Source organism: Amblyomma mixtum, chromosome 1 (genome assembly GCF_055824585.1).
Source record: "Amblyomma mixtum isolate Tamu chromosome 1, ASM5582458v1, whole genome shotgun sequence".
Classification (NCBI taxonomy): Eukaryota; Metazoa; Arthropoda; class Arachnida; order Ixodida; family Ixodidae; genus Amblyomma; species Amblyomma mixtum.
Window position 1 is genome coordinate 198949035 of NC_143012.1, and position 27518 is coordinate 198976552.

General features: G+C 45.8%; 1 protein-coding gene across 1 annotated transcript in view; it reads right to left on the reverse strand.

Annotated features, from left to right (window-relative positions):
• LOC149370514 (MAM and LDL-receptor class A domain-containing protein 2-like) overlaps positions 1-27518 on the reverse strand; it is a 187835-nt gene that overhangs the window by 50936 nt on the left and 109381 nt on the right. The window contains exons 28-38 of the mRNA XM_089577899.1: positions 27105-27252; positions 25148-25259; positions 23315-23411; positions 23085-23135; positions 20240-20320; positions 17270-17475; positions 16252-16345; positions 15888-16133; positions 6189-6320; positions 4802-4947; positions 3192-3276 (exon numbers count right to left, since the gene is read on the reverse strand). Coding sequence (XP_089434025.1) covers positions 3192-3276; positions 4802-4947; positions 6189-6320; positions 15888-16133; positions 16252-16345; positions 17270-17475; positions 20240-20320; positions 23085-23135; positions 23315-23411; positions 25148-25259; positions 27105-27252 — 1398 coding nt within the window. The remainder of the gene's footprint in view (positions 1-3191; positions 3277-4801; positions 4948-6188; positions 6321-15887; positions 16134-16251; positions 16346-17269; positions 17476-20239; positions 20321-23084; positions 23136-23314; positions 23412-25147; positions 25260-27104; positions 27253-27518) is intronic.

Sequence of the window (27518 nt, forward strand, 5' to 3'; positions counted from 1 at the left end):
AGATCGTGTCACCGCCTTGTAAGCTTCACTGAGCAGAAGAACCTTCCTCACCAGATATTACCTTCACGCCACAATAATCAGCGAAAATTCATTAAGATGTAAATTGTATGCCCTAGAACTCACGCACTAACATGTTTAATTTAAGTTTTTTTTGTCCTGCTCTTTTTAAACACTGGTTCGATTCGCTCATGACTATTCAGATGTTTTGCATCAGTTATCCAAGATGCATAATCCGGCACATCGGTGCCTGCTGTCCAATTGCCGTATTTACTAGAATCCAGCCAGCCTCGATTCTAAGCCGACACCCGTAATTTGATGGCCAAATAAAAAAAAGACCTTTCTTCGACTATAAGCCGGCCGAAAAAAAAAACAGTTGGGAACAACAGCAGGGGCAGCGTGCCAGCATCATTTATTTCCACGAAACTGCTCCCGCTCCCTCGTCCTCGTCATCACTGACTTCCTTATCACTGTCCTCTTCGTACAGTGCGCTATCTTCTATGCCATAAAGTGCATTGGAAATGATGCACTTTCGGAACGAGCATGCATCGAAGGACTTCGGGATGTCAGCCCAGGCTGCACGATCAAGTTAAAGCTCAAACTCCTGGCGGTGCGCTCCATGTTGCATCTTGGAGTCCGCTCACACGTTTCATTGCTCCTGTAGAGTGCCTCACTGTATTACCAGCTATCTCGCTTTGCCCTGGAGCACTTCTGTGGCCACTGAAAGTGCTGCTGACGTCCGCGGTTTCACGAACTCGGCCAGTGCCGATTCAACTTCGGGATGGCGACCTTCCTTCGGGCCCCTAAAAACCCTTCCCTTTGCTTCGCCAGCCAAGAGTTTTTTACGAATAGGACAAAATCCTCGAATCTGAATGAATGAGATTCGTATCGCGTGTTTCTTTCTATCAATCGGACTACACTCGAATAAAGTCTGCGCACTTTCTTGTTTAGTTTTCCTATTTTCTGAGCATTGTAGTTTTGTTTATAAAAGTTTTCACCGCCGCTTACCGCTGTATATTATACACTGATGTATTTGTTGTACTCTTTTCTTTAACCCAGTCTTGCCATAGTGCACACTGCTGTGCAGTATATGTAAATGACTAAAAAAATAGTCAAAGGGAAGAAAGGTAGAAAAGAAGGAAAAGAGAATGGAAAAAGGAAAGAAGGAAGCAAATAAAAATACAAGGAAGAAAGGAAAAAACAAAAAGAAGGAAGGAAAGAAAGAAGGGCAGAGAGAAAGAAAGAACGAAAGGAAGGAAGAAATAAAGTAAGAAAGACGGAAAGAAAGCAGCTCAGAAAAAAAGGAGGAAGGAAAGAAAGGAAGAAAGAAAACCGCCATGGTGGTTCAGTGGTAATGGCTCCGGCTGCTGGCCCGATAGACGTGCTTTCGATGCTGGCCGCGATGGTCGAATTTTGGCGGAGCCGAAATCAGTGCGATGTCAGTGGACACTGAAGAACCCCAGGTGGTCAAAATTTCTGAAGCCCTTCACTACGGCATCCCTCATAGTCTGAGCCGCTTTGAGACGCTAAACCCCCAAACAACATCACATATTGTGGACCAGCGCAAAATGGACAATGGACCAAGGAAAGAGAAGACGACATGGGCGCTGTCTAGCAACTGTAAATTTATTGAAAAACCACATGAAATATATAAGGTACGAAACAAAAACAACAAACAAAAATGAGAACAACATCGAAGATTACACAGCGGATGTACGACAGTTATCGAGGAAGGCTAACTCGTTTCTCTGCAACGCCACGGATGACTTCGCAACACACGTGTCAGTGTTCATGGCGATGCAATTAGCTTCAAAGATCTCCCTGCCAACCTGATTGCTGCTGTAGCACTGGATCTCAGTATTATGCAAGTCAGGCAGGCAAGGGACGTCATCTTGATCTTTGCAACCGCGGCAATGCTGCACTAGGTTGGATGAAGGAGATTTCTTGATGTCGAGCGAATTCTCGTGCTCTTTCAGCCTGATGTTAATGCACCTTCCCGTCTGGCCTTAATAAACCTTTCCGCAAGATAAAGGAACCTTATACACGACGCCTTTTTTTGCAGTTCATGAACTTTTCACCGTTTGGCACCGTGCACTGACAAAAATCCTTCCTGGAAGATGCTGGTTCAATCTTCTTGTGCACTGCTGCGCAAAACTTCCGAACTTTATGTTGGGCAGAGAACACCGCCTGCACATTCTGTCGCGCAGCGATCTTCTTCAGACGATATGAGACACCGTGTAGATATGGGATGCACACGAACTTCCTTCGTTTCTCTTCCTGCTGCCCCGGAGGGGGAGGTACCGCCTTTTAATTTCAGCTTGCGCAACATTCGTTCTGCTAACTGTCCAAGGTTCTTTTCTTGATAGCCTGCTTCACGAAGTCCGGCCACCTGCTTAAGGAAACCTTGCTCGATCTTGTGGTGACATTACATCTCCAGGGATGTCGACAGGCATGACACCGCTATCCCGTCCTTCACCAGTCTGGAATGTTGCGAACTGTCGGAGAGAAGGGGCTTTCTGGGCTTTCCGTGGCGTTGCAGAGAAACGAGATAGCCTCCCTCGATAACTGTCGTACATCCGCTGTGTAATCTTCTATGTGGTTCTGATTTTTGTTTGTTGTTTTTGTTTAGTACCTTATATATTTCACATGGTTTTTCAATAAATTTTCAGTTGCTAGACAGCACCCGTGTCGTCTTCTCTTTCCTTGATCCATTGTCCGTTTTGCGCTGGTCCACAACATGAATTACTTCCAAGTTGCCCAGCAAAACGTATGGTTAAATCCTAATCACTATTAGCACTAGCTTTCAGTGCGTCCCCTATTTTGCTTAAATACCGTTTGCACCACGTCTGATGCCATAGATTCGAAACCCGTTGACTCCTTAACTATAATCCCTAACAGTATGGTGACGGGTACATGGTGCTTCTACGTTTATAGACCTGCTCATGTTCTAGTGAATCGCCGGGCCGCTTGCGAGTACCCTACACTCTAAACACAAATACATCTATATGGGAGTTAAAAGGGAGTAAGTTGTCCTCTGGCGCACACCCTTTTTTAAAGGTTGTCCGCAAGAGGAGAACGTCACTCCCTTTTTACTCTTTTCAGTTCAATGAGTATACCACCCGCCACCAACTCCTGGCCACTTCAACCGTCTACGTTGATACAAGAAAGGACCATAATTCTGCTGTTTCTCTTACCTGGTAGAGCGCAACCATCGTAGTCTATGGAGTCCAGCGCAAACGTCGGTCGCCCTACGGAGTACTGACTGCTTGCAAAATAGAACTGAAAGAGAAGGAAATGTGACAAGGAACAAAACCAATTATTTAAAAAAAAACTAAGAAAGTCCAGAAAGCATTTTCTTCTACTTAGGCAAGCCATTCATTAAGGAGTGATTATATATTGCTTTTGAAGTGTACGTCAGACTTAGCGCGCTCATGAGCGAAGTTGTGGTATAAAGAAGTGACTACGACCGCCGTGTAGCACCAAGTTTCCTAAGCGTAACAGCACATCTTACTCTATGTCGCACTTAGCCTCGTCTTCTTCCGCTGGAATCCAGGCTGTGACAATTAGACAGCATCGTTTATCTTTTCTCCTCAACACACGTGCCACCCAAATTCATTTCTGGCTTTTAAGTTCCACTAGAGTGGCAATAAAGCAAGTTTGTTCTCTAAATCAATCTTCTCTAGCTCTGGCCCTTAACGTTAAAAGTGTCGCCTTCCAAGAGATGCCGTAAACTAACCTGGCAAAGCGTACAAGCTTGCCCTCACTGGTCACAATGCTGAGACCCACCAACACGTAAAGTTCCTATCAGCAACTTTACCCTACATAGTACCGTACAACATAGTAACCTACGCTGCGTGAAGAGTGCTGAACGCATATGCCTGGGGTATAAACCCGAGATAAAGACTTGCATTTGGCCAGAGGATAGAAAAATTATTGCCTGAAAGGGTTTCAAGTGCACGTCAGCATTGACTGCCGTGTGCTGGCATCATCGATAATTATACTATAGTAAATTTTTACGATGTCCTCAATTTCATCCGTTTGTTGAGAAAAAAAACAGCGCAGGAACAGGGACACAAGGAAAGAAGACGACGGGACAGGCCCATCTTCTTTTGTTGTGTCCCTGTTCCTGCGTTGTTTTCTCTCAAGATGTACCAACTCGCTCAACTCGCCGTTTTACATCCGTTTGTTATCCGTACCTCTCTGCTACCTGGATAACCTCGGCCAAGCGGTAGTCTCATGGGTGAACGGAAGATCTCTGAGGTGGGTCAGCGAGATGGATCGGTCAAATAATGGAGAACGCGAGGACAGTGGAAGTGCGGCACAGCTATCGCTAGCAGTTTCTGGCCACGGGAGGATGCATAAAATTTTGGGAGTTTGGGAGACTTCTGTTCCTCCGAATTTTTGCTCGTAGTTTCAACAACCAAGTATGTGTTAAATTGCCAGGCATGTGCAGCCGTGGAAAATCTGAGCATGCATAGTCACCAAGCGAAAATCGCGTCTAGCACCGCACCTCATCGATCCTGTAACTATTTGGCATCACAAACAAAAGCCTCTGAGGCTCCCTTTCTCTCAAACAGAAGAGCAGCTCCCATAGACCCACCCACCTCACCTCGTGTGTCCGTCCTCTCCTTCAGCCCACCGTCTGTTACAGGAGCGTTCACAATCAGAGCCAAAACCATTATATAAGTATAATTAAGGCATTACTGCCAGCGCCCACTCTAGTGCGAATAAATCTGCATACACTACATGTGGCTAGCACGCTGGAGTTTGATCGCTCTAGTAAATGTTAAAAGGCGTGACTCACGCTGAGATCCTTGGGGTAGCGACCGATTTCCACAACAGCTTCATTCCACACACCTTCTTCGGGAGGCGGACGCAAAGCACTAAGAGTCCACACCGGGAAGGAATAGCCAGCCACCTTCATATACAGGTCCAGGTCCAGGTAGCTCTCTGCAAGGGTAGCAAACAGATGAAGCTAACTAAAAATAATAATGAAAGCGAAGGAGCTTGAGGCCTATTCGGAACATTGCAATCACAGCGAGAAAAAAAATAATGCTTTCATCAGTTTCGTATGGAAGATTTGCATGTGAAAGTTCAAAACATATTAGGAAACCCCTTCATAAGTTGACAGAAGTGTCGCATTGTTTCAAAGGTATAGTACGCAATCATTACAAATCGACTTCACTGTCATACGAGCTCAGGTCCCCACGTGCCCTAAGTAGCCGGCCAAGCTGTTAATGTCCAAAGCTTAGCGTGAATTTTTGTCACTTCGGAGGGGGAGTGCTCAAGTCATCATTAAGTTCCACCGTGTTTTAACTTCGGACCACCTGAGAACAAACCTTCCTGTTCTAGATTGCTGCTAATGCTAAACGCTTGTGCGCAAGCTAGCTCTGCAACTTCCGGGCCAATTTCGCGGCATTGTTACGGTATGGGTTCTGTATAGAAGGCTTCATAAACATGCAAACAGACCAGGGGCAGAACGCCTCCTTTACGTGCGCCGCTTTCTGTCGAATGCACGAATTTGCTCAAACAATGTACAGTGAAGTTATTTGCCTCTATTTGTGTTAATGTCTATGAATATACTCAAATATAAACAGTCGTCAAGGCAGCTCAAGTGCTTCCTTTCACCGACATTGGAATGTAAATTTTTGATTTTCGCGTTTGCTTTTTCTCTGGCTTGTTTATAATTATTTGCAGAACATTGTAACATTTGAAGTAGGCTGCAGATTTCAAGGATTCCCTTGTGGAAGAAAAATTTTCCATTTAACTTTTTCCTATAAAATACCTTTATGTAAAACGGCTTATAACCGATTTGTTCCTTGCGATGGACGTGCCAAATGGACGAAAAATTTTTATCTTCCTTTCATGATTTAGTACAGCGCTAATAGGCAGCAACTAGATTCGGGCATTATTCCACTTAGAAAAGCCAGACGCATGCAGTGGTTTCCGTCGGATTGAACCTTCCAAGTAGTAGTCATGACATCCGTGCTTCAAAAGTTACTATTTATTTATTTATTCATTTCATTACGACACATTTAAACACGCACTCAGAAGAGTTACTTAAACAGGGTGGAGGGGTGACAACAATTGATGCACGGACAGTGAGCACACAATTCAGAATAACAGGCCTCACTGCTGCGTCACCAAGCGTCAGCAGTGCTACTCACATCAGAGCTCGGAGATAGGCTCACCATTGTGGAGGAAGTTGTACCAGAACGTCATTGTGCACAACTTGTTTGTGTTCCTGATCGTAGGAGAATCGAAAGCTGCACGGCCTGGTCTTCGAGATGCCGTGTTGTTGGAGTACAGCAGCAGGTAATGGCCTGGAAAAGGATAAAAATAGGTAACTCCAGGTTTTCGTCTCGCTCAAGCACCCATATTTCTTCACACAAATCATCACCATCATCATCAGCCTTACTATGCCCACTGCAGGGCAAAGGCCCCTCCCATGTCTCTCTAATTAACCCTGTCCTTCGCCAGTTGCGGCCACCGTATTCCCGCAAATTTCTTAATCTCATCCGCCCCCCTAACTTTCTGCCGCCCCTTGCTAGGCTGGCCTTCTCTTGGAATCCACTCCGTTACCCGTACGGACCAGCGGTTATCTTGCCTTCGCATTGCATGCCTTGCCCAAGCCCATTTCTTCCTCTTGATTTCAACTAGGATATCATTAACGCGCGTTTGTTCTCTCACCTGCTCCGCCTTCTTCCGATCTCTTAACGTACACCTATCATTTTTCTTTCCATAGCTCGCTCCGTTGTCCTTAACTTAAGCTTAAGTTAAGAGAAATGTCAATTCTGATACAGACAGCGCACTAACAAAGGGCATGAAATAACACAATTTTGACGAAACTGGTAGTGAAATTTTCAAGGTAAAGTTAACGAAGACACGAAATCTGAATCATGTTAGGAGCTGGGTAACGGCGGTGCGTGCCTGTAACAAGCTAAATGCCACTAAAACATTTCTTTATGCTCTCCGCATCGTTGCAGTAAGGTTCGTTTCAAGTAAGATGAATGGCACGTCTTCGAGTGGCGAAGGAATAGCTTCGAAAGTCCCCGAAGTATTTCAGCTGAAGGATAGTCTGATTAGTTCCAAGGATCTGGGGTTCCGTCATGTTGCTGTGAAAGCACACTAAAGCACATTATGAGTGTGACATAAAGTGTGTATTTGGAAGTTTACAGCGTGAGTAAACGCAGAGAACTGAGAAAATGTACACACCACAAGCGGAAAAATTGTCATAAGCCAACGAGCTCCGCATGTGGTGATTCTGATATAGTTTGTGTCCGCGACGCTGACAAGAGAATAAAAAAATAGGGCTTTTAATTTACAACTTTTGTGACATAGTGTTTTCCTGGTTATCTGACGTAAAAAAAATTGAGTTTTCTTGAGAATCCTTGTTAACACAAGTAAAATAGCAAATATTTCAGCCATTACAGTTGTCAATCAGGGTTAATTATGGAGCTCTTTATGAGTGATATGAAAAGCAATAACACATTTCACAATTAAGAAAAACGTGATTAAGATTGTCGTTATGTGATAAATTCTAGTCCACGCCACGCGTGAAGCCGCAGTCTATCAGCGCCGCATATTTCAATCTTCGCAAGAGGGCTCGAGTGCAGTCATAAGAAAACTTTCCAGGGGCTCTATATGCTGGTGCGCAGAAACTATAGCGGCGAGCGGCTGATCATGTCGCTCAGAGAAAGTCACATACGCGCACTGCGAGTAACATTTAGGGCGCGACTAAGAACGCTGAGCGACCACGCGGTTCCGAACTGAACTGCTGGCCGGACCGCAATCGATGGCGCCGTAGCGAAGACCAGAATCGTGTTTGCTAAAGCCTAAAATACTATATGGCTATTATTAGCGGGGAGCTACGAATCCCGAACTACTTCTAGTTCCTTATAGTAGAAATTTAAAGGTTACACATAAAAATTATTCAATTAGCGTTCTCTTGAGCACAAGTTTCCGATTCCCTAACCTCCGGAATCGGAGAAGTTACTATGCAGTTACGCCAAATCCATAACTACGCCTGCACCAGCTTTTTTCCTTATTAGTACCGGCGACCTTCCCCGAAACAGTGCAAGATTCAGTCATACGGGGGATATATGTGGATATGCGAGGACATGAGAGGGATAGTCGAATAATTTTTATCAATTTGCGTAACGTACGATCTCTTGTAAGTTTGAAAAGAGTTTTTAGTTTTCCCATAGTTTAAGGGAATCAGGTTACGGAACGCAGGGTTAGTGGCGAATATCTTTTAGTCTTAACGTTATACGCTGCGAGCTCCTAACGCGATGTTATTCACTACATTTGGCGAATTTTGCGACCTATAGACGTGGTTCCTCATTTTAACCATTATGACGGCGCTACGGACGAGTGTTTCTAGGCACAGCCTTGGTTGAATAGTGGTTGTTTTCAAAATTTAACAATGAGCTCGCACTTGTTTATCAATAGTGGCGACCTCAGGTTAGTCAGTCTTTCGTTCCTCGACGGTGTAATAGGACTGTAAAAGAGAAAGAAATTGTGGTCTGGCATGTGACAGCTTCTTCGGCAAATGTGGAACGTTGGAAGCACGCTTTGGATAGTTTTCAAAATCAACAGCATCAACTATGGGAGGTCGTGCAAGAGCTGAATACGAGAACTGGAAGCGGAATTTTTAGCATTTATTACAACAGATAAGGAAGACTCGCCAGCTCTCATGCTTACCTGTCCCTTGAAACTGTCACTTTCGCATCAATTTTAAGTTCTAAAGCTCTGCAATATTTCTGCCTTTTTTCTTGGACCGAAATTTTAGTCACCACGCGGTACTTAACATTTACCAATGTAGATTTTCAGTCGTACATAAATGAGGATGGCCAGAAAAATGTGACACCGCTTTCGCCGCGCACTATTTTCTTGGAGCAACCGCGCCTTACGCTCTCCGTCTGTTAGCAGGCAGTGGATGGAAGTCATAATGATTGTTTCTGGTCACAGCGATGGCACGAGGGAATAACGAAGCGCCAAAATTACTATATCCAAATGAAGTTATAGTAAAGCATTACATTAACCAGCCTTCTTGCCCCGTGGACTAAAATTGTTATACCCCCCGCTGTTATAAGACCTGTCATTATAGGGGCACTCGCTCAGAAAACTCCTCGCGCTTCCGACAGCGGTATGCCTAGGGCGGTGGTTATTAACAAATTGCGTTTCACATTACATAAGTTCACCCAGACCATGTCTTTAGAAATACAGATGCGGTGTCTGATAAGAACTGCGCTGCCAAGGGCCCGCAACCACTCAGCTGTCTCCACAAGCTCTCTCTGTGTTAGTGGCACGAGAAAATTCAAACACAGATACTTCCCATATGTTTCATTTCACAGCATGTTATTATCTTCGTAACAGGGCTCCTAAATTAGATATTTTCGCAGGAAAACTTTCACAATACCGCCAGAGATACCGCCAGAGAGAAAATGGCCTCGCGCCGTCCTTATTAGCCTAATTCCCGACGCAGTAACAGCGTGGGTTCGATTTCGTCAAAAGTCGCTAGTAGGCTGTCCGCACCGCTACGGAGCGGGTTATCGAGCATAACATCAATTTTATCTAGGCTCCTCTTGTTTTTTGTGGAGAGATAAAAATGCCTGCACCGTTCCGTTCGCATGTAGTTTGGCTCTCAACTAACGGATCACTCACTCGTTAATATTGCTCACTAACGCATCCGAGTGTTGAACAAAAGAAAAATCTCGAATGTTTGCCGTGCTCTGTCTCCAACAGGTGCCAGTGCCTATGTGCATTGCGGACGCACCTGGCCTCGATATTCCGAGGTTTTTCACTCGTCAGTGGGCGAGCGCCACAGATCTCTAGCATTATTGTTGCTTAGAGGGAGGCGAATAGCTTAACCTGCCGTTAGAAAACGATCTCGTTCCTAGCGCGCTCCCTGCCCGGTATTACGCCATAAATTAAACAAAGCGGCAAACTTTCGACGCTCTTGGCAGCAAGCGACATAGCGTGAATGCGCTAAAAGCGTGGTGAGGGCTTTCCGACAAGGAATATGCATAAAAAAGCTACTAAAAAAATTGTGTTGCTCTGAGTTGACGTGTAGTCTCAAAAGAAGGCATACAGAAGGCAAAAAGCCATTCGATTCGCTTTCTGTCATATCACGTCGCATGTCCATTTTCTTGCCTTGGTGCAGTATTCTGATCTTCTTCCAGCTATCGACCGAATGCCCCAAAGCGTATTAAAGAGAATCGTTCTCTTCATCATCATCATCATCAGCCTGACTACACCCACTGCAGGGCAAAGGCCTCTCCCATGTCTTTCCAATTAACCCTGTTCTTTGTCAGTTGGCGCCACTGTATCCCCGCAAACTTCTTAATCTCATCCGACCACCTAACTTTCTGCCGTCCCCTGCTACGTTTGCTTTCTCTTGGAATCCACTCCGTTACCCTTAAGGACCAGCGGTTACCTTGCCTTCGCATTACATGCCCTGCCCAATCCCATTTCTACCTCTTGATTTCAACTAAGATGTTGTTGAGGATTTGCGGGGTCGCAGCGGAGCACCAGAGAGAGACGACCAGCGTGGCAGGCTTCTAGTTCCGAATTGCCCGTGCCGGGTGTGCGCCCCGAGCACGCGCTGTCCATCTTTATGTTTTCCTAGCGCGCGCTGTAACGCCGATCTCAGCGCCGGCGCTTTATAGCGTCGCCGGGAGCTATAGGGCCCGCCGCCTAGACGGAACGGCGAAATTTGCGCGCCGACGGGGCAGAGATGGAGTAGCCAGTGATGGAGAGTTCGGTAAGTTCATGTCAGGTGCCGGAAGAGCCGTCGGGTGGAGTGCGCGGGCTCAGGTGGACGAGCCTGGCTGCTTCGCAACGGGCGAATGATGCAGAGTGCCGAGCTGACAATGGACATGAGGGCAGGGAAGGCCATGGTCGGGCCGTCACCGACTGTAGTGCTGCCCGCGGACACAAGTGTCGTCGGTGTTGGAACGTTGGAGCTGGTGTCGGTGGGAATCTGGCGCGCCGAGTACGTCGTCACAAGCACAAGAGCGGGCGAATCGGCTCCGTGGACTGACAGAAGCTGTGCTGCGACAGCAGCAGCTGTAACAATATTTGGCACAGGTTTGACCGTCGACACAACGGTGAGAGCCGTGACGATGGCGGAGGAAGTTGCAGGGCACAATGTCAGGTGCTTGGGTGAAGCGGGATCGACAGTCCGGAGCGGTTGGCCAGGGATGATGCGCGTGTGAGCATGGTCGGCTGTAGGTGGCTGCAAAAAGGTTGTTGCAGTGACAGGCCGTGCACCTGAGACTGCTACATCAGATGACTGGCTGGGAGCAAAAGACACAGCTTTTGGATGGACAACTGCCGCACTACTCGGTGTGGGTAGCTTGGCCATCCGTTGCAGAAGGTGGCTCAAGTCAGGCTCCAAAGCAGACGCTTGCTACGGCAGTGTCGAGCTGCCAGGGTCAGAATCCGAGAAGCGGCTGACCCTACTGAGGGCTTGGGGTGGGGCCTCTTGGGCAGGCGGTGTGGTCGCCAGGGAAGTAGGGCTGGTATGTGGCATATGCTGCGGTGGCGACTTCAACCTCACAGCAGAGGCCTGCAGAGCTGCTGGCGGTAGTGACGAGGTAGATGGAGATGCCGGAAGCCTCGGCACGGCTGCTGCCGCAGAGTCGTCCTTGGCAGCAGGGCGCTCTGGCGACAACACCACTGAAGCGCAAGGAGGCAGAGCCAGAGACGCGGGTCGGATAGTAGTGGGAGCAGGACGCGAGGCGGAGCTCGTGCGGATCCCACCTGGTGTGGCGTCGAGAGAGACAGCCGGGCTGGAGACGCTGGACGGGAGTGGCGGCGATGCGGCGAGGGGCTGCTGAGGCGGGCCGGGTTCTGATGAAGGCTGCGTGGGCGCGAGCGAGGCCGGTGCAGGGCCAGAGGCTGGCGGCGGCGAAAACGGGTCCGCTGCGTCGTAGAGCGGCGGCGGAACGTAGTAGGCGCCGAAGTCCGCCAAGACGGCCGCACGCAGCTCATCGTATGGCCGGCAGCCGAAGACAGAGTAGGTGAGCCGACGCAGGAGGTCGGGCGGGAGGATGTCGCAAAGGACTGCGTGTTTAAACGGCTGGATGGTGATGCCGTTCAGGTACATCGCAGCCTCCAGTTGGGCGAACCACCCGCCGACGCCTGCAGGCCGGAACGCCGGGAGCGGCTGGTCGAAACTTGGGTGCTGCCAGTACGCCATGCTAGGACGCCGCTGGCATAGAAGGCACGGTTCGCCGGGTCACCACTGTTGAGGATTTGCGGGGTCGCAAAGCACCACAGAGAGACGACCAGCGTGGCAGGCTTCTAGTTCCGAACTGCCCGTGCCGGGTGTGCGCCCCGAGCACGCGCTGTCCATCTTTATTTTCTCCTAGCGCGCGCTGTAACGCCGATCTCAGCGCCGGCGCTTTATAGCGTCGCCGGGCGCTATAATGTCATTAACCCGCGTTTGTTCCCTCACACACTCCGCTCTCTTCCGATCTCTTAACGTTACACCTATCATTTTCCTTTCCATAGCTCGCTGCGTTGTTCTTAACTTAAGCTGAACCCTCTTTGTTAGCCTCCACGTTTCTGCCCCATAGGTGAGTACCGGTAGGATCGTTCTCTTAACCCAACACAAATAAAGAAAAGGAAACCAAACTGGCAAACACGTCCTGAGTTGCTCTACCATGAGTCCCGGGCACTACAATGGCATAGTCTAGAAATACTAAAGCATGTTGTCAGAATATCTGCTTGTCTAGAAGAAAAGACAGGTCTTTCCATTTATTTCCGCATCTTTTGCCTGCATGATAATGTCCTGCGTTAAGGTGGGACGGCAAAGCAGTCAAAAGGGCCGTTACTTCGACAGTAATTAGGAAATTCAAGGATGAGGCCTTAAGTCCGTAACACCCTCCTCGAGTGCTAAAATTTCAGTACAAAACCTCCACTGCTATTCCCAAATTAGTTATGTGGCCGCTCAAGCATCTAATCAACCTGAAGATGAGCACAAACACGTTAATCTCGCTGAGCTTGCCAGCAATTCATCTGGACCGCAAGGCACATCATGTGACAGCTGTCCGTGAAAGTTGTCAGATTATTTGCGGATCACGGCGCTTCAGCAGAATCTTAATACAGCGCTTGTATTTTAAATCGCAACCATCCAATAAACGTACGCGAGGGGTGGAAACCGAATAAGAGACCTGAACGTCAAATATGCAGCATATCTCAGAATGCTTCACATTTCTGCAGGGACACACAGGTGGAGCTTTTCTTTGCTGATCGGCTTAGAAATGCCATTAACTTTTACGCCTAAGCGCAACAAAGACTACAAGCGAGGACATGGGATTTTGGAGTAAGCGAGGATATGCGAAATTTGTCTTCAAAAATCTGCATCGCATGCGCGAATGAATTGATACAATAAAATAATTCTAGAAAAAGAACGTGCAGAAATCGTTGAAGTGAGATGCTGAGCAGCAATGTGTGTTCCAAAGCGAGAGTCCTTTCAGAAAGCACAGTTTTAAATCTGTAAAAAGGAAGATTTCACGATTTTTCTGTAAGTCATTAACTTCAATTATTAATTTGAAATTCATTAAAGGAAAAGCAGATTCTAATTTCCTAACGAACCGAAAGCAATTTGTGTACGCTAACAACCGCTCCTCGTCTTTTTCTCCAGTCCTCTCCGGAGTCCCCCAAGGTACAGTACTCGGACCATTGCTGTTTCTAATTTATATTAATGACCTGCCTAGTAACATATCCTCTAACATCCGCCTTTTCGCAGACGACTGCGTACTTTATCGCCCCATCCACACCACCTCTGACTCTAGAATTTTACAGCATGACCTTAAACGAATTGAAACTTGGTGCGACAAATGGTTAATGTGCCTAAACACTAAGAAAACGTCTTTACTTTCCTTTCACCGTCGGAAAAACTATTAGGCATCAAGTTACATCATTTGTGGCTCGGTAATCTCATCTGTCCACTCTTACAAATACCTTGGTGTCACCCTTTCAGATACACTAACCTGGTAAGAGCATATAATGAACATTACTAACGAAGCCAATCGCACTCTTGGTTGCCTCCGTCGAAACTTGCGCCTAGCCTCTGCATCCGTGAAAACACTTACTTATCTTACATTTATCAGACCTAAAATAGAATACGTATGCTCAGTCTGGGATCCCCATCAAGCTAATCTTTCTAACACCCTCGAAGCTCTACAAAATCGCGCTGAAAGGTTTATTTTCTCAGACTACTCCTATCATTCCAGCGTCACTGCACTCAAATCACGGGCAAATCTTACTAATCTTGAAAAGCGACGCTGCATCTTCAGGCTATGCCTTTTTCACAAGTTCTACCATACGCCACTCAATGTTTCAGCAATTTTACCACTTCATCGACAGTCAAGCCGCACCAGCCATCCTAAAGCCGTCTATCCGCCCCCAGCACAGACCACAGCCCATCTTCGTTCGTTTTTTGTTCAGACCGCTCGGGACTGGAACAAACTGCCTGTCGACGCTGTGCACCACTCCGACCCACATTCCTTCAAGACTGCCATCGAACCACTCTTCACTTGAACATTATGCCCATCCCTCATGTAATACCCCACACCAAGGGGCATTTGAGGTACTAATAAATAAATAAATAAATAAATAAATAAATAAATAAATAAATAAATAAATAAATAAATAAATAAATAAATAAATAGAAACTGAGGCTGGCCTGTATCATTAGGATACCGCACGAAGATGTTGCTTTTACGCGAAACGGAGGTGCTGTAGCCTTGAAGAGGCCAGAAAATTAAATAAAGGTGTAGTAAATTTCAGGTTCTCTTTCCTTGCACCAGAGGTTCCCCGCCAGAGACGGTTTGTTCACTTGAAAGACCAAAGCGTTCCTTTGCACCAGGGGTGCCCCGTCAGAGACGGTCTCAAGATGAGTTACGATGTAGGGGTGAGGCGAATACTTGAAGAATTATGTACAGATATTTACATTGCATACAAGTTGAGGCACTAGAGACAAATTAAGCAGCAAAGGAAAAGCAACAAAAAGGTGGAACTGGCTAACACTAGGGGAGGCCCCTACTCGGCATAGCCGAAGATGCATAGCACCTGACCTTAGCTCAGAACCCCGCTTCCGGCTCTGGGACCCGGTTTTAAAGCCCTAAAGGCCCGGCCCACATTTGGTAGCTTCCAATCATGTTACACTGCTCACGTGATTGGTTTACCGAGAGCATGACCATCCCTCCAGCTTCCGTAGGGAAAAACGCCCTTAAAGGTCCATTGCAAAATAAAAGTAAAAACAAACACAAATACACGTTCGTGCCAGCACGTACGCGAATCGGTACCGCGGGGCGGGGGGACACCCGTATTTCACGGCGCATTCGCGAGCGGCCGCGTTCCCAGAAAGAAGACGCTTTGCTTTGAGCGCCCCAGCCGCGTTCCGATGACCCCGCGTACACTACCGATCCCTTACAGGTGTCTTCACCACCGGTATTCTCTGCAAGCGAAACGAGTTACAACGATACAGATGGTAACGCATGTATGCCTGAGGCTAAGCGGTACAGCCATTCACGGCGCCATTTTTCGTACGGACGACGCCATTTTTCACCAAATGGCAGAGAAATTTTTACACTAAATTTTTGTTGCAATAAATGCGCGTTTGGCTGCGCAGAAGCGCCATCGATGTCATAGTCATCAATTATGGTCATAGTCAAGCGCCATCGAGAAGCGTCACAATCGATGTCCTTGTGAAACTAGTGTTAACCGATGTTGCCCACAGCCAGGATGTTGTTTGCATTCGTTCACTCGCTCTCGTCACCGCTTACTAATCATATTCAACTCATATGGGGTCTTATGCACATTGCAAATGCAATTTAGACCACACGCAACTGCAGTTTACTCTCTGACACACTAACCGCTTCGGCGATCATCGTATCCGGTGGGAGGCGACTGCGGGACATCTCCAATGGGCACCCGGCGCCACGAGGTGCGGCCACCGTTCAGAACTCCGTCAAGCTGCCAGCCACAGGTGCCTTTGCTGAAGTCACACTGGCCGCAGTCCCGTTCGTCAGCGCCATTTGTGCAGTCCAGCACGAAGTCGCACACATGTTCCATGGTGACGGTCTGCTTATTCCCGCAGTCGAATCTCTCCGTCGTCCGCGCTGCATGCGGGCCATTGAGAAAGAAATAGTGTTCGTGTGAGCATACGTCGCATGCATTTTGTGCTATTTATAGCCAGTAACTTTATTTGGGAAGCTAAATGGAATGCCGAGTACTCACTGAGTTCGTCGCAGGGCAGCTCGTTCAATAGTACGTCGTCGATTGCGGCGAAGCCTTCTGTGTTCGTTCCCGAAAATGCGACGATTGGTTCATCCTGTACAAAATGGAAGCAAGCACTACCTTCACCGCCTGCCGCACGCTACAAAACGATAGCAGATCATTTTTCTCGGGAGGGGCAAATTCTGAATACAATATCGCTTTTTCAGGTGCCATTCAAAACCACAACAGCCGCTCACCAAGTAAGGAGCCTATTTTATGCATCTCAAAATTTCACTGCGTAAAATTTCCAGCAAAGAAACGCGCTTATGCTAAGCCTGGGTAATTTCGTCAGCTACGCACAGGCCATGCTTCAAGATTTAAAAATGCGCGCAGATAGAAATTTCGCGTTAACGTAAAATCATCATTTGGCGAATATTTGCTCGGATGAGGCGGGTAAGTGGGTATCTGCAATGCAAAGCTACAAAAGAGCGCGATTTTTCTACAAGTAATTGATTCACCCTCATGTTGATGTTCGTTTTTGCTACTGATAGAAACAGCATGGCGACCCTCTGGATTCTGCTGGGCGAGAACACCGGCGCACGTCGTGTTGTTAGGCAAAGCTGAACACCGTTGACCTGCGCCGCTACGTCGCTGATGACTAGTCGACTGCGCAAAAATAAAAATTGACTAGTAGTGATAAACATGCTGAACACGCTGTAGTAGAGACATTCATCACCATTAACATCAGCTTGACTGCGTCCACAGCAGGGGAAAGGCCTCTCTCATACCTCTCCCACTAACCCTGTCTGTGCCAGCTGCGGCCACCTTATCTCCGCAAGCTTCTTAATCTCATTCGCCCACCTAACTGTGTGTGTGAAGTGGAACCATGGCTCAAGTCGTGAAGAACGTTGGCGCCGTCAGCTTCAGCAGTGTGTTTATGAACAGAATTTCTACAAGCCAGATCATGCTGCTGAGTTTCCGTTTTTTTCTGTTTTACTTTGTAGCATTCCGTAGAAACAGTATTTCTGCCTACACGCACCCATATGGACGGGTAGGGCATCTGCTGACGTTTCCAGACTCCTTTTCCTTCGGAGATCCTTTCATCTTGCAGGTCAAGCGTCACTCCGTTCGACAGGGCGGGCAGGTAGTACCAGATCGAGAGGCATTCATAGCGGTTTGGTTCTCGAAGTACCATCGCCGTCTTGTTGCCCTCGATTCCAGGACTCTTGAAGAGAAGGTAGTAACCTGTAGACAAGAATGGGACCAAACCACCTTGAGATGTCATAAATTAATCATTTCGAAATACAGATCGAAATTAATGTCGATGTCTACCGATAGTTTACAAAGTGTGTGGCATCAAGGCTGATGCAGATACAACTCTTTAAGCCGGTGTATATCTTTCTGTATTTTGTATTGATGTGTTCTGCTTCTTCTGTCTGCTTATGATGTATAATCATATGTACACTTGTGCTGCCTGTGCTGTCAGGGGGGCATAGCCTAGTCAGGCCCCATCCGGGCCTTTTGCTATTGCCTCCTGAGCCAATTTGTAGCAAATTGTCTCAAATAAAGAAAGAAAGAGAGAAAGGAAGAAAGAAGGAAATGAAGAAGGAAAGAAGGAAAGAAAGAAAGAAAGAGAGAAAGAAGGAAAGAAAGAAAGAGAGAAAGAAAGAAAGGAAGGAAGAAAGAGAGAAAGAAAGAAAGGAAGGAAGAAAGAAAGAAAAAAGGAAAGAAGGAAAGAAAGAAAGAAAGAAAGAAAGAAAGAAAGAAAGAAAGAAAGAAAGAAAGAAAGAAAGAAAGAAAGAAAGAAAGAAAGAAAGAAAGAAAGAAAGAAAGAAAGAAAGAAAGAAAGAAAGAAAGAAAGGAAGAAAGAAAGAATGAAAGCCGATGCCTTTAAAGTTTACTAGGTCTTGCTATCAGTATTCGCGTGAACGTCCCGCTCATCACAGCGCAAACAGCTGATTGACAAAGAAAGGCATCAAGTGCCGCAAGCTAACGCGAAGGCAGATGCGTTCTTTTTCTGGACAGCGCCGCAAGACCTGCGTCATCTGGTTGTAGCCCAGCCTGCTCTTAAGGTGAAATAGGAGTGCCACGATCTCTATTAAGCATACAGTGTTCCCAAATCAAAGTATGTGGCCCTCGGGTTTGGTCACGCCTGGCAGAGGTGCGCACTTGCGCACTTTCGTTGTATTTTCCGTTGGCCTCCCAGGAAACGCCACCGTGCCTTCGACATCTTGTGGCGAACGGTGTGGCCAAAATTTATGCGCAGACGTGTAATTTATGGACTTTGTAGCGTAAGAAAAGCTTTCTAAACATTTATAACAGTGTCTGAGGTGCACATGTCGCTGTCGTAGCAGCGGCCACCGTCAACGTACTTTAGCAACGTGGGCGATGTTTTATTTCACCGAGGTCTGTCATCCTCGCCGGATGGCATGTTGAGCCATGCGGTTCTACTAAAGCGGCCGCAGAAAGCGGACTTGCTCGCCAAGTGTCTTGCTCAAAAAGACATTTTCTCACCCGTCTGTACAATGTAATGTACGGCGGAGGGCTCTCGTGAGCGGTCACAGCCTTTGAGTCTTTTCTTTTTTTACCCGAACAGCGAGCACAGCCCACAAAGGCAGAGCACTACAGTGCCATTAATGTAATAGAGCTATGGAGCAGTTAGGAACAAAACCGACATCAAGTCTTCAAATTCTTCGAATCAAACGCACTTTGTGTTTTAAATATATTCATAAAGAATTAGTTTCGGCTAAATAAAAGTCGAAACACATTTTGTTCTGGTTATATTAAACAACTGTGATTCTAATTCTTCTTTCTGCTGCCGAGAACGGAGGCAGAAAAGAGAAGAGGAGAAAGGTTGGCAAGTTTTACGATGGGCATTTTTCAAATTAATTCAATTCCTTCTTTTGTATTTTCATTTTTTTCTTGCCTTTGATTTTTTTGTGTGTGTGGGCCTGTTTCTCACGCACGATTGAAAGCAGTCTTTTCCGAATGCTGCACTTTAAATATGCTCACTCGAAGTACTATCACCGCTAGAATATAATTCGGTCTGCGATCACCCTAATTTGACGGCTTCCGAATTTTTCACACAAATGGAATGACTGTTTGGTTACATCAAAGTGGCGAGTGAAGCCGATTTCGTCTACGACAGGAGTAAATAGAACGCTTTCAAGTGTAGTTTCCCGACATTTCGCAGCATATCCGCTGCATGCAGGCAGGATTTATGCGGGTAAGCGCTGGCTGCCCTTGCTGCCAGTTCCGATATCGCAAGCTTACCGTTAACCCTTTGAGGCACCATTTTTTTACTCCACTTGAAAACAAATATTTTCCCTGCTGAATATTATGACCAGGCCTCAAAAAGGACAATTTTTTTTTATTTTTCAAACATGAAGTACCAGCAGTTACCAATTCGATGAATTTAGCGCTCAAGACGGGATATGCGCTACTAACAAAACCAACTAACCCAACTTCATGCACTGATGTACTAGGAGTTAATTTTCTGCCTTGATGTGCGAAATTTCGTACAAGGTATCATAATTGATTGCATTAGTGTCATGAAATTGTCAGGACTTGACAGGTAAGCACCTGAATGATTTCGCAATCACCTTTTCTTTCGAAGTGGCAGTTTTTTCCCGCAATTTGGAAAATAAATTTATAGTATCACTGCTTGAAAAAACGTATCTGCATAAAAACGGCGGACAATTGGCTGCCCACCTCAATTTAAATACCGTTTACTGGACATCAAAAGCCACCTTATTTGCTACGTTCATCTGAAACACAATAATCGCTGGTAGCTCGACCATGCTTTCAGAAAAAGCTGTGTCATCAATTTGTAAACACCAGCGTACAAAGCGCCTTAAAGGGTTGAGAACACCTTGAATTCCGAAGTATAAAACCCCCTCGATAGCAACTGGGCCTTTAGTGATGTGTGGGTCAGGGTCCCTACCAATAATCGCGCTCTTGAATCAAATTCAGATAAATTTGCAGCTTGCTTTGGCATTGAGAAGCTTACCGTCTTCTGTCTGCGTCGTGTGGTCTCGGGGAAGTTTACTGAAAGATCCGGCTCGCTCCACTTCAAACGCTGCTGCTTCCCCTAGTTGGAGGAGAGTGCATTAAACAGGTTAGAAAGTTGGAACATCAAAATTCGATAGCGCTTGTTGCAAAAAATTATAATTTAAATCATATAATGAACTTCCTGCTGCAATGTTTTATAAGGCAATCATCTCGAATTAACCAGTTGATTTTTTACTCTAACGGTTTGCCGCAGAGATCGCTTGTATGTAATGCATATTATAGGGATCTACCGTTTCCGCCACGGATAAAACAGTGGACATGTTCGCGCGTTCAGTACTTTTGGTAAAAATATTCTCCATTGCTCTCAGAGACAGCACGTGGTGACACTGCGGTGCAGTGAATTTTTTTTAGATTTTGCCATCCGCACGTCAAATTAAATCAAACAACAGATAAGAACGGTCGACAAACGTTTTGTTTGCTTATGGTCACCGTAGCGCTTTGACAGCTTGAGTATTTTTTTTTTTTGCGCTGAGGCTGCTAAGGAATTCGACGCTGACTTCTACAAGAAATGCGCATCAAACTTACAGTATTTTCCTCTGTGGCCCATAGGAAACAGCGATAGTGGCTCATCGATTTTTCGTTATGCCATCTGGCAACTGCAGGTCTAAACACAGCTGATTTTATAGTGTGTCAGAAACACTCTACAGTGCATACGCCGGGTGCTTCAGTTGATTCTATTAAGAATGTTATCTCCAAACACCCATAGATATGCCAGACTGGTCTGTGAAGTGGATATGCGGCATTGCAGACATTTCTCACGTGATTAAAGTAAATAGAAGACAAGTAATTGGCTGTTCTATGAACTTGTCAACTTTTGACTTGTGGTTTTTGGTCGATGCATGTGAATTAAAGCCGCCAACTGGGCAATTGCGCTTATTTTGCAGATGTGTTCTAATCGGGAATGTGGCCCCCCATAGCGAACGTGGAAAAGAGCTCACTGAGCTCCAGAGTACCCATTGTTCTTTGAGCACCGCTGAAGTTACTTTTCCTACGTTTCATACACCACATATGGCATCGCTGGGTATAGTGTGATCACAGAAAGAAGGTTAGAATCGTGTACGTCATATATAGGAACTCAATAGGTTTTTCCTCCAGTGATATATATTTCGGATGACGTCACTATTCGTATGCAACTTGGGAAAGCATATTTTATGCTATCCAGATCTATAACCAAATGTCTTATTATGCATTTTAAGAGATGAGCTCACTGCCGGTGCTGACAGCCTTCAATTGCGCAATAAAATCTACCACTATCAAACCAATGTTCACGGACTATTTTGTTAGACTTATCGACTTTCATTCACATCCTGTTACGTAAATAGTGCATGCCTTGAAGCCCAAACGACGCGCCCAGACTGCACCGACGCACTTTTCAATTTTTTAAAAGAAAAATGGCATGAAATAATTTGGAACACAGGCTGTAATGCGTACAGCCGCCCCAACATGAGCTGAACGTGTCTCCATCAACTCTAAAGAACGCACATTTTGGTTTATTATCGAATCTCTCGGACCTTTTTCGGGCGTGAGGGCTGACGAGGCTGGAAAGATGCATATAGAACTTAAACGCTGATGAAGCATATAGTGCCATTACTCTAAGGAGTGACTTCAGATAGGCACGGTCCAAAAAATGGTCGAAAATTCTGTCTGACGCCGTTTGACTGTAGTTCTCATGACTTCGCAACGCTGTGCGTACGCTCAAAGCACGTGCTTCGCCATAGTATGTCACCCGTTTGGTTCTAAAGAGGCCCTGAAGGTGCATACCAATCGTAATGATGGACTTTATATTCACGAAAGGTCAACAAATGCTCGGAATGACACATTTCGGACACTAGCAGAAATTAATTGATTAGTGCGCGACTGGATTTTCAACAGCGTATCTATAGGCGCCGCTATTCCTTACATAGAAGAAATTGCTCAAGCGTCCGATATGTTTCCTGTATCCTATTACTTTAATTTCTTCCTGTATGCTGCCGCGACATTGCGTGAGATATCGGTACCTAAGAAACGACGTTTTGGAAGGCGTTTATTCACTGTGGCCTAGGTCTTGCTTGCACGCTAGAGAAAGCAAGGTTCGTAGAACTGCCAAGACCTGAAGATGCTATCTAAGCATGTTTTGAAAGGTGACAAAACAGAGTTCTCCTAAATTGTTTTGTATTATAAATGTTTTTCGAATGATTACGTGTAACTTTTAGCGCCTACGATGACTGAATGCATTGGTGGAGCTGCAGGCTTAGTTTTGGGGCAGACACCGAAAAGAAACAGTCTGTATATACTCCGTCTAACTGCTCAGATGACAATGTGCACACTAACGTGGCCTCAATTTACACAATTTTTTTTTTGCTAGTCAGCATCTTCCGTTCTCTCCCCGCTCAGCCTTTCTTGATCTCTTGCCTCGCCCTCTCCCTGCAGAAGCTTAACTCCTCTATTCTGTTAATTGCTGAAGTTTCGCTGTTACCTAATCCCGTAGTCTACCTTGCCGAAACAAGTTCAACACTTTTCTTTTTATTTAGGATATGGGTTGCCGGTACAAATGCTAAGCATCGAAAAATCTCCAGCATGTGTACGGCGCAAGTCTTACGTTGATGTAGAAGAGTTCACAGCGGAAAAAGAAGAAAAGGATAAGAGAGGCGACACACACACAGGCGCTCACTGTTGATAGTTGATAGTTAGCGCCAGTCTGTGTGTATTCCCTCTCTTGTCCTTGTATTTGTTAGCGCTATAATCCCCTCTACATCAAGATGAACTACCAACTCAAACAGCAGGAAGTTTTAAGCAAGTCTTACCGTCGGTAGGTATTCTCCAAGGCAGACATTCGTCCTCGAATGTGCAGAAGTCTGAGGGTATTAAAAGGAAGAAGTGTTTGGCTCTATTACTGGTGTCACAGGATGGTTAATGCATCTGATGGCTGCCATCAGTTAGACTCTATTTTTTTGCACAGTTTCAAAGCAGGCGATAATAACGCTATAGAGATGCATCTAAATTACTACGGCAGTCACAGTGCTGCTGCACTTACTGTAAGGTGGGCATTCGCCGTTGGTGAATTCTACGTCGTCAACCATTATTCCAGAGTCAGTCTTCACTCCCACGGGAGTAACACCTTCGAAGACGAGCTGTGCAAAAGAATAAAAACGTGCGTAGACTCTCATGGACCATTTCCCGCGTTTTCGTAGATATTCGAAACGAACACTAACGTTCAAGGCCGAGAGAGAGCAAGAAAATCATGGGCACAGTAAAGCTCAGTCTTTAAGGTATGACGGCGGAAAAGCGTTAATGGCGCCCTTCCGCGGTTTCTCTGCACACAGTGTGCTCTTTGTTCACGTTCGCACATTTATCGCAATAATCACACCACAGTTTGCACTTTTTTTGTCTTTGAACTCTTCTAAAAGGAAGTTTAGGCATATAATGTCACTCTAACTAGTATTTCATTATTTGCATGTCTCTAGTTCACTCCCCTAGTTACCACATTAATAAGCTTCAAAGTAAGCCAATATCACACACACAATTCAACATCACCCCTTCCACCCCAGTTGTACCTCAGGCAACTCAACGTGCTTACGTGACCTTGTCTGTAGCGTGCTAACGGCGACCTCAGATTGGAGGGTTCGAATTCCTACTAAAATATATGTAAATTTTTTTTTTACACCAAATCAATTGTTTTAGAGACTGAAGTCGCTGCACACATGCGCCAACCTTTAATTTCTGTTAAAAGCATTCTTTTCATTTATTTCCTTAACAGCGCCGCCAGGTAGGCGCCTGGTTTACCGTCGAAGAGTAGCGTTAATGCTTTGGAAAATATTGCTACGGAGCTCTAAGTGTTAACAAATGTCCTGACCCACAGTCACCAAGGCTGAACAATATGGCAGCTGGCCCTCAGAGAACCAGGACTGCCATGCCCAAGGCGGTGAAAGGGATACGGAGGGTGCTAAATACCCGCACGGCAGGTTAAAAGAAAATTCTCCATATGACAATGGGATTTAGGGTGACCGGTAAAATGTTTAGGCTGCGTAAGGGCGTTGTGGTTCTGAACGTTAGGGAGCCCTTTCCATCTTCTGCCGCCTGCGCATCCTGCAATGCCTGCAGTATCAATGCCTGCAATAACCTGAATGGTATTAGTATCTTCTGTAGCCAAAGATGGCGGGGGACGCCTAGATATGCATCCAACTTGACAGAGTTGAGGAGCTCCAGTTGAAAATAGGAGCATAGTTAGCGTTTGGACAATGGCTTCCAAAAATACTGCTGAATGGTTGGTCATTTTGTCCACTGTTTGTTGTTTCGACAAAGCGACTTCTATCAGAACGTCTGGCAACAACGACACGGGAGATTTATTTTTTTCTTCCGACAAGCCTTTCAGCTTCCATGGCATACTGTTTACCTGCAGTGGAGCATTTCTGTTCTGTAGACAAAATAATTGGCCCCGATACTTTTGTGCACCCCCTCTGCCCTCCGTGGTGTGTGAATGACAAAACTATGATCGTGATATCATGATGAGAAACATCAGGTTTCTCATTTAACGTCGGCGGTGCCGTCACAATCTTGTATCATGCCTCACGGCTGCATTCCTTGAATTTTCGTCAGTTTAACCGCCGTGAAGAACCGAGAAGGCGTAAAAAATTCCCCATAAAGCAATATTTCAAGGAATACAATGCTTCAAATGGAATGTATCCCATTGAATACAATGCGCGCCTCTTTTGGATGTTGTTTTCACGACCTTCACAAAATTATACGATTGCATTCCAGCGTCACTTCTGCGAAATATGCAGCGTCAAGACTTAAGGCGTAAAGTTTTCCATAAAGTATTTTTGATATAGCGCAAGGAGAACAAGAAAGGAAACAGGTGGCTACTAACATTCCAATTTGTTCTCGAAGTTATGGTCACTGTGCGAGCCACCCACAGGCCGTCTTCAACGGGTGTGTACACAGAGACGAGCGGATCCCGTAGTATGGTCTCTTTCGTGAACCTGCGAATGAATCCAAGAGGCCTCAGTTTATTGCAAATATCAAACAAGAAATGCATGATGCTTTGGGTAATTACACGGGCATACACACAAGCGCGCACACGTGGGAATGATACATCTGAACGGGTGATGTGATACCAAGTGATTAATCCACACAAAATCTGACCTGAGTTTAACGATAGGCTGAAAGGCTGAAAATCAAGGCAAGGTGCGGGGACTCGGGTATAAACATCACATTTTGGCAGCTGGTTCGAATAGTGACGCGCATGTAATGCTTCCTGCTTTTCGACTTCATTAAATTATTTCAAATGAATTCGCTTTAAAATTTTGGCTATCGGTCTCTTTCCAACAGGAAAGTTATACACCGCCAACAGAAACAATGAACGGCGGAGTGCCTGCAAACACAGTCATCATTTTGAGAGGACGTTATATTTTTTTTGAGCCTGGAGCAAGCGGATGAAGACGAAGCGATGACGTTCTGCAGCCCACACAGGTAGCACTTAGTGTGCCTGTGCTATATCATGCACTCAATATTGCAACAAGGAATGAAACGCTGAAGTGAAAACAGATCTCAAAGAGCGGAAATCTGATGGCTATTTTGCCTTCTTCACTCTTCAGTGCCCTTATTTATAGGTAGACACGAGTTGATTAGGTAGCTGCGCCACACTGTACTGTGGCATAGAAAATATACAATGTATACTGCCCGATCACAAAGATAATTTACACACCCGATCACAGAAATCATATTGTGGAGGCAGCCGCATGTTCCACACATCAGTTTTGTTTAGTCCAAATTTTTGAATAAAATGCTTGTATTAGAATTTGCGAAACTGACACGCTGTAGTTGTCGCGTTAAGTTTGATCCAAAGGGTGTGCTTTGACATGAAACTTTAATTCGGTTTTTTCCACTGCGAATATGGCAGGCAATCTGGCGAACAGTAGAGTGCTTATGCCATGTATAAGCGGGTAAGGGCCGGACTCGTGAACGCACCGGATTGGCGCCTAGGCGCCAGAGATAGCTTTAGATTGTATGGGACAGACAGTAGTTGGTCCAGACTACAGGTCGAAAAAGGAGCTACTAACTCCGTTTTAGGGTAAGGAAGCAACTCGTCAAAACTGCCGAAATGTGCCGCTATTTCCTGCGTCTATACGGTACACACTCTTTATGTTAAAAGAGAGATTTCTTTTGAATAGAAATCATTTAAGTTAGAAAAATATAACTTTATTAAGACCTATGAGAAGTGCCCATACATTCGTCGACCCTGATTGTCTGTTTTTTTCTTTCCGTTCCCGAAAGTGAACAGAAGTTACGGAGGGAACTTAAGCCTACTTACGTGCTTCGAATGCAAAATAACTTGTCATCGTGTGTTCTGTTGCCTTTCTAACGACACATCTACTCATTAGCATACAATCGTAAGGAAACGAGCACACAAGGTTTAGCTTTATGCGCTGAGAAGTTACGCCTTTTTGTGGCTCTGGATTGCGTTCTCGCCTCACAATCTGAAGGCCCTTGGTTCAATGTCCCCACCATCGAAGAAACTTAATTTTTTTTTTTGCTGTAGACGTCCCTATCTTATGCTCTACTGCTGACAGCATGCGCGACCATGCTAACGTAACTGGGTGTTGTCAGGCCACTACTGCCAGTGAACGCCGGCGGGTTTCGGTAAAACACTCCCCGGGGCATGTTGGTTCATAGCTGGCAAGAATAAAAGCGCAACAAGACGACACTGTGTCGTCTTGTTGCGCTTTTATTCTTCCCGGCGGGTTTCGTTCTCGATGAGCTGTATAATGTTTTCGAATTACTAATTAAGATAGAGTGAACGTTCCTCCGATCACTGCTGAACTTACATGTACACGTTCAGCTGGCTTCTAGCGCCACGCCCGCTCCACCAAAAAGTGGCACAGGTGGCGTCAGTGGGAGGCCTCGTCTGCATGAACACTCTGGAAACAGGGTGGTGCGATTCCACTCCAGTTGTGTTGAGGTACAAGTAGCGCCCTGTGGAAAATGTGGAAGACGGTAAATATAAATTTAGATCAGCGAATCAACTTCTTGTGCCTAAGTGCATAAGTCTTGGGCAGTAACCCGGCTTATTAATGCGACGGTTTTATTCACAAAAGCAGTCAAAAGCTATTGCAGTCAACAGTTTTCTATTGCAGGCTGTCCGGTCATAGAAGCATCCCTTGGCCAAATTATTCAATCAGGCAATTCTCATGTGTCGTTGAACATCTTCGAAGTCCTCGTCTGAAATATTAGAGTGCTGT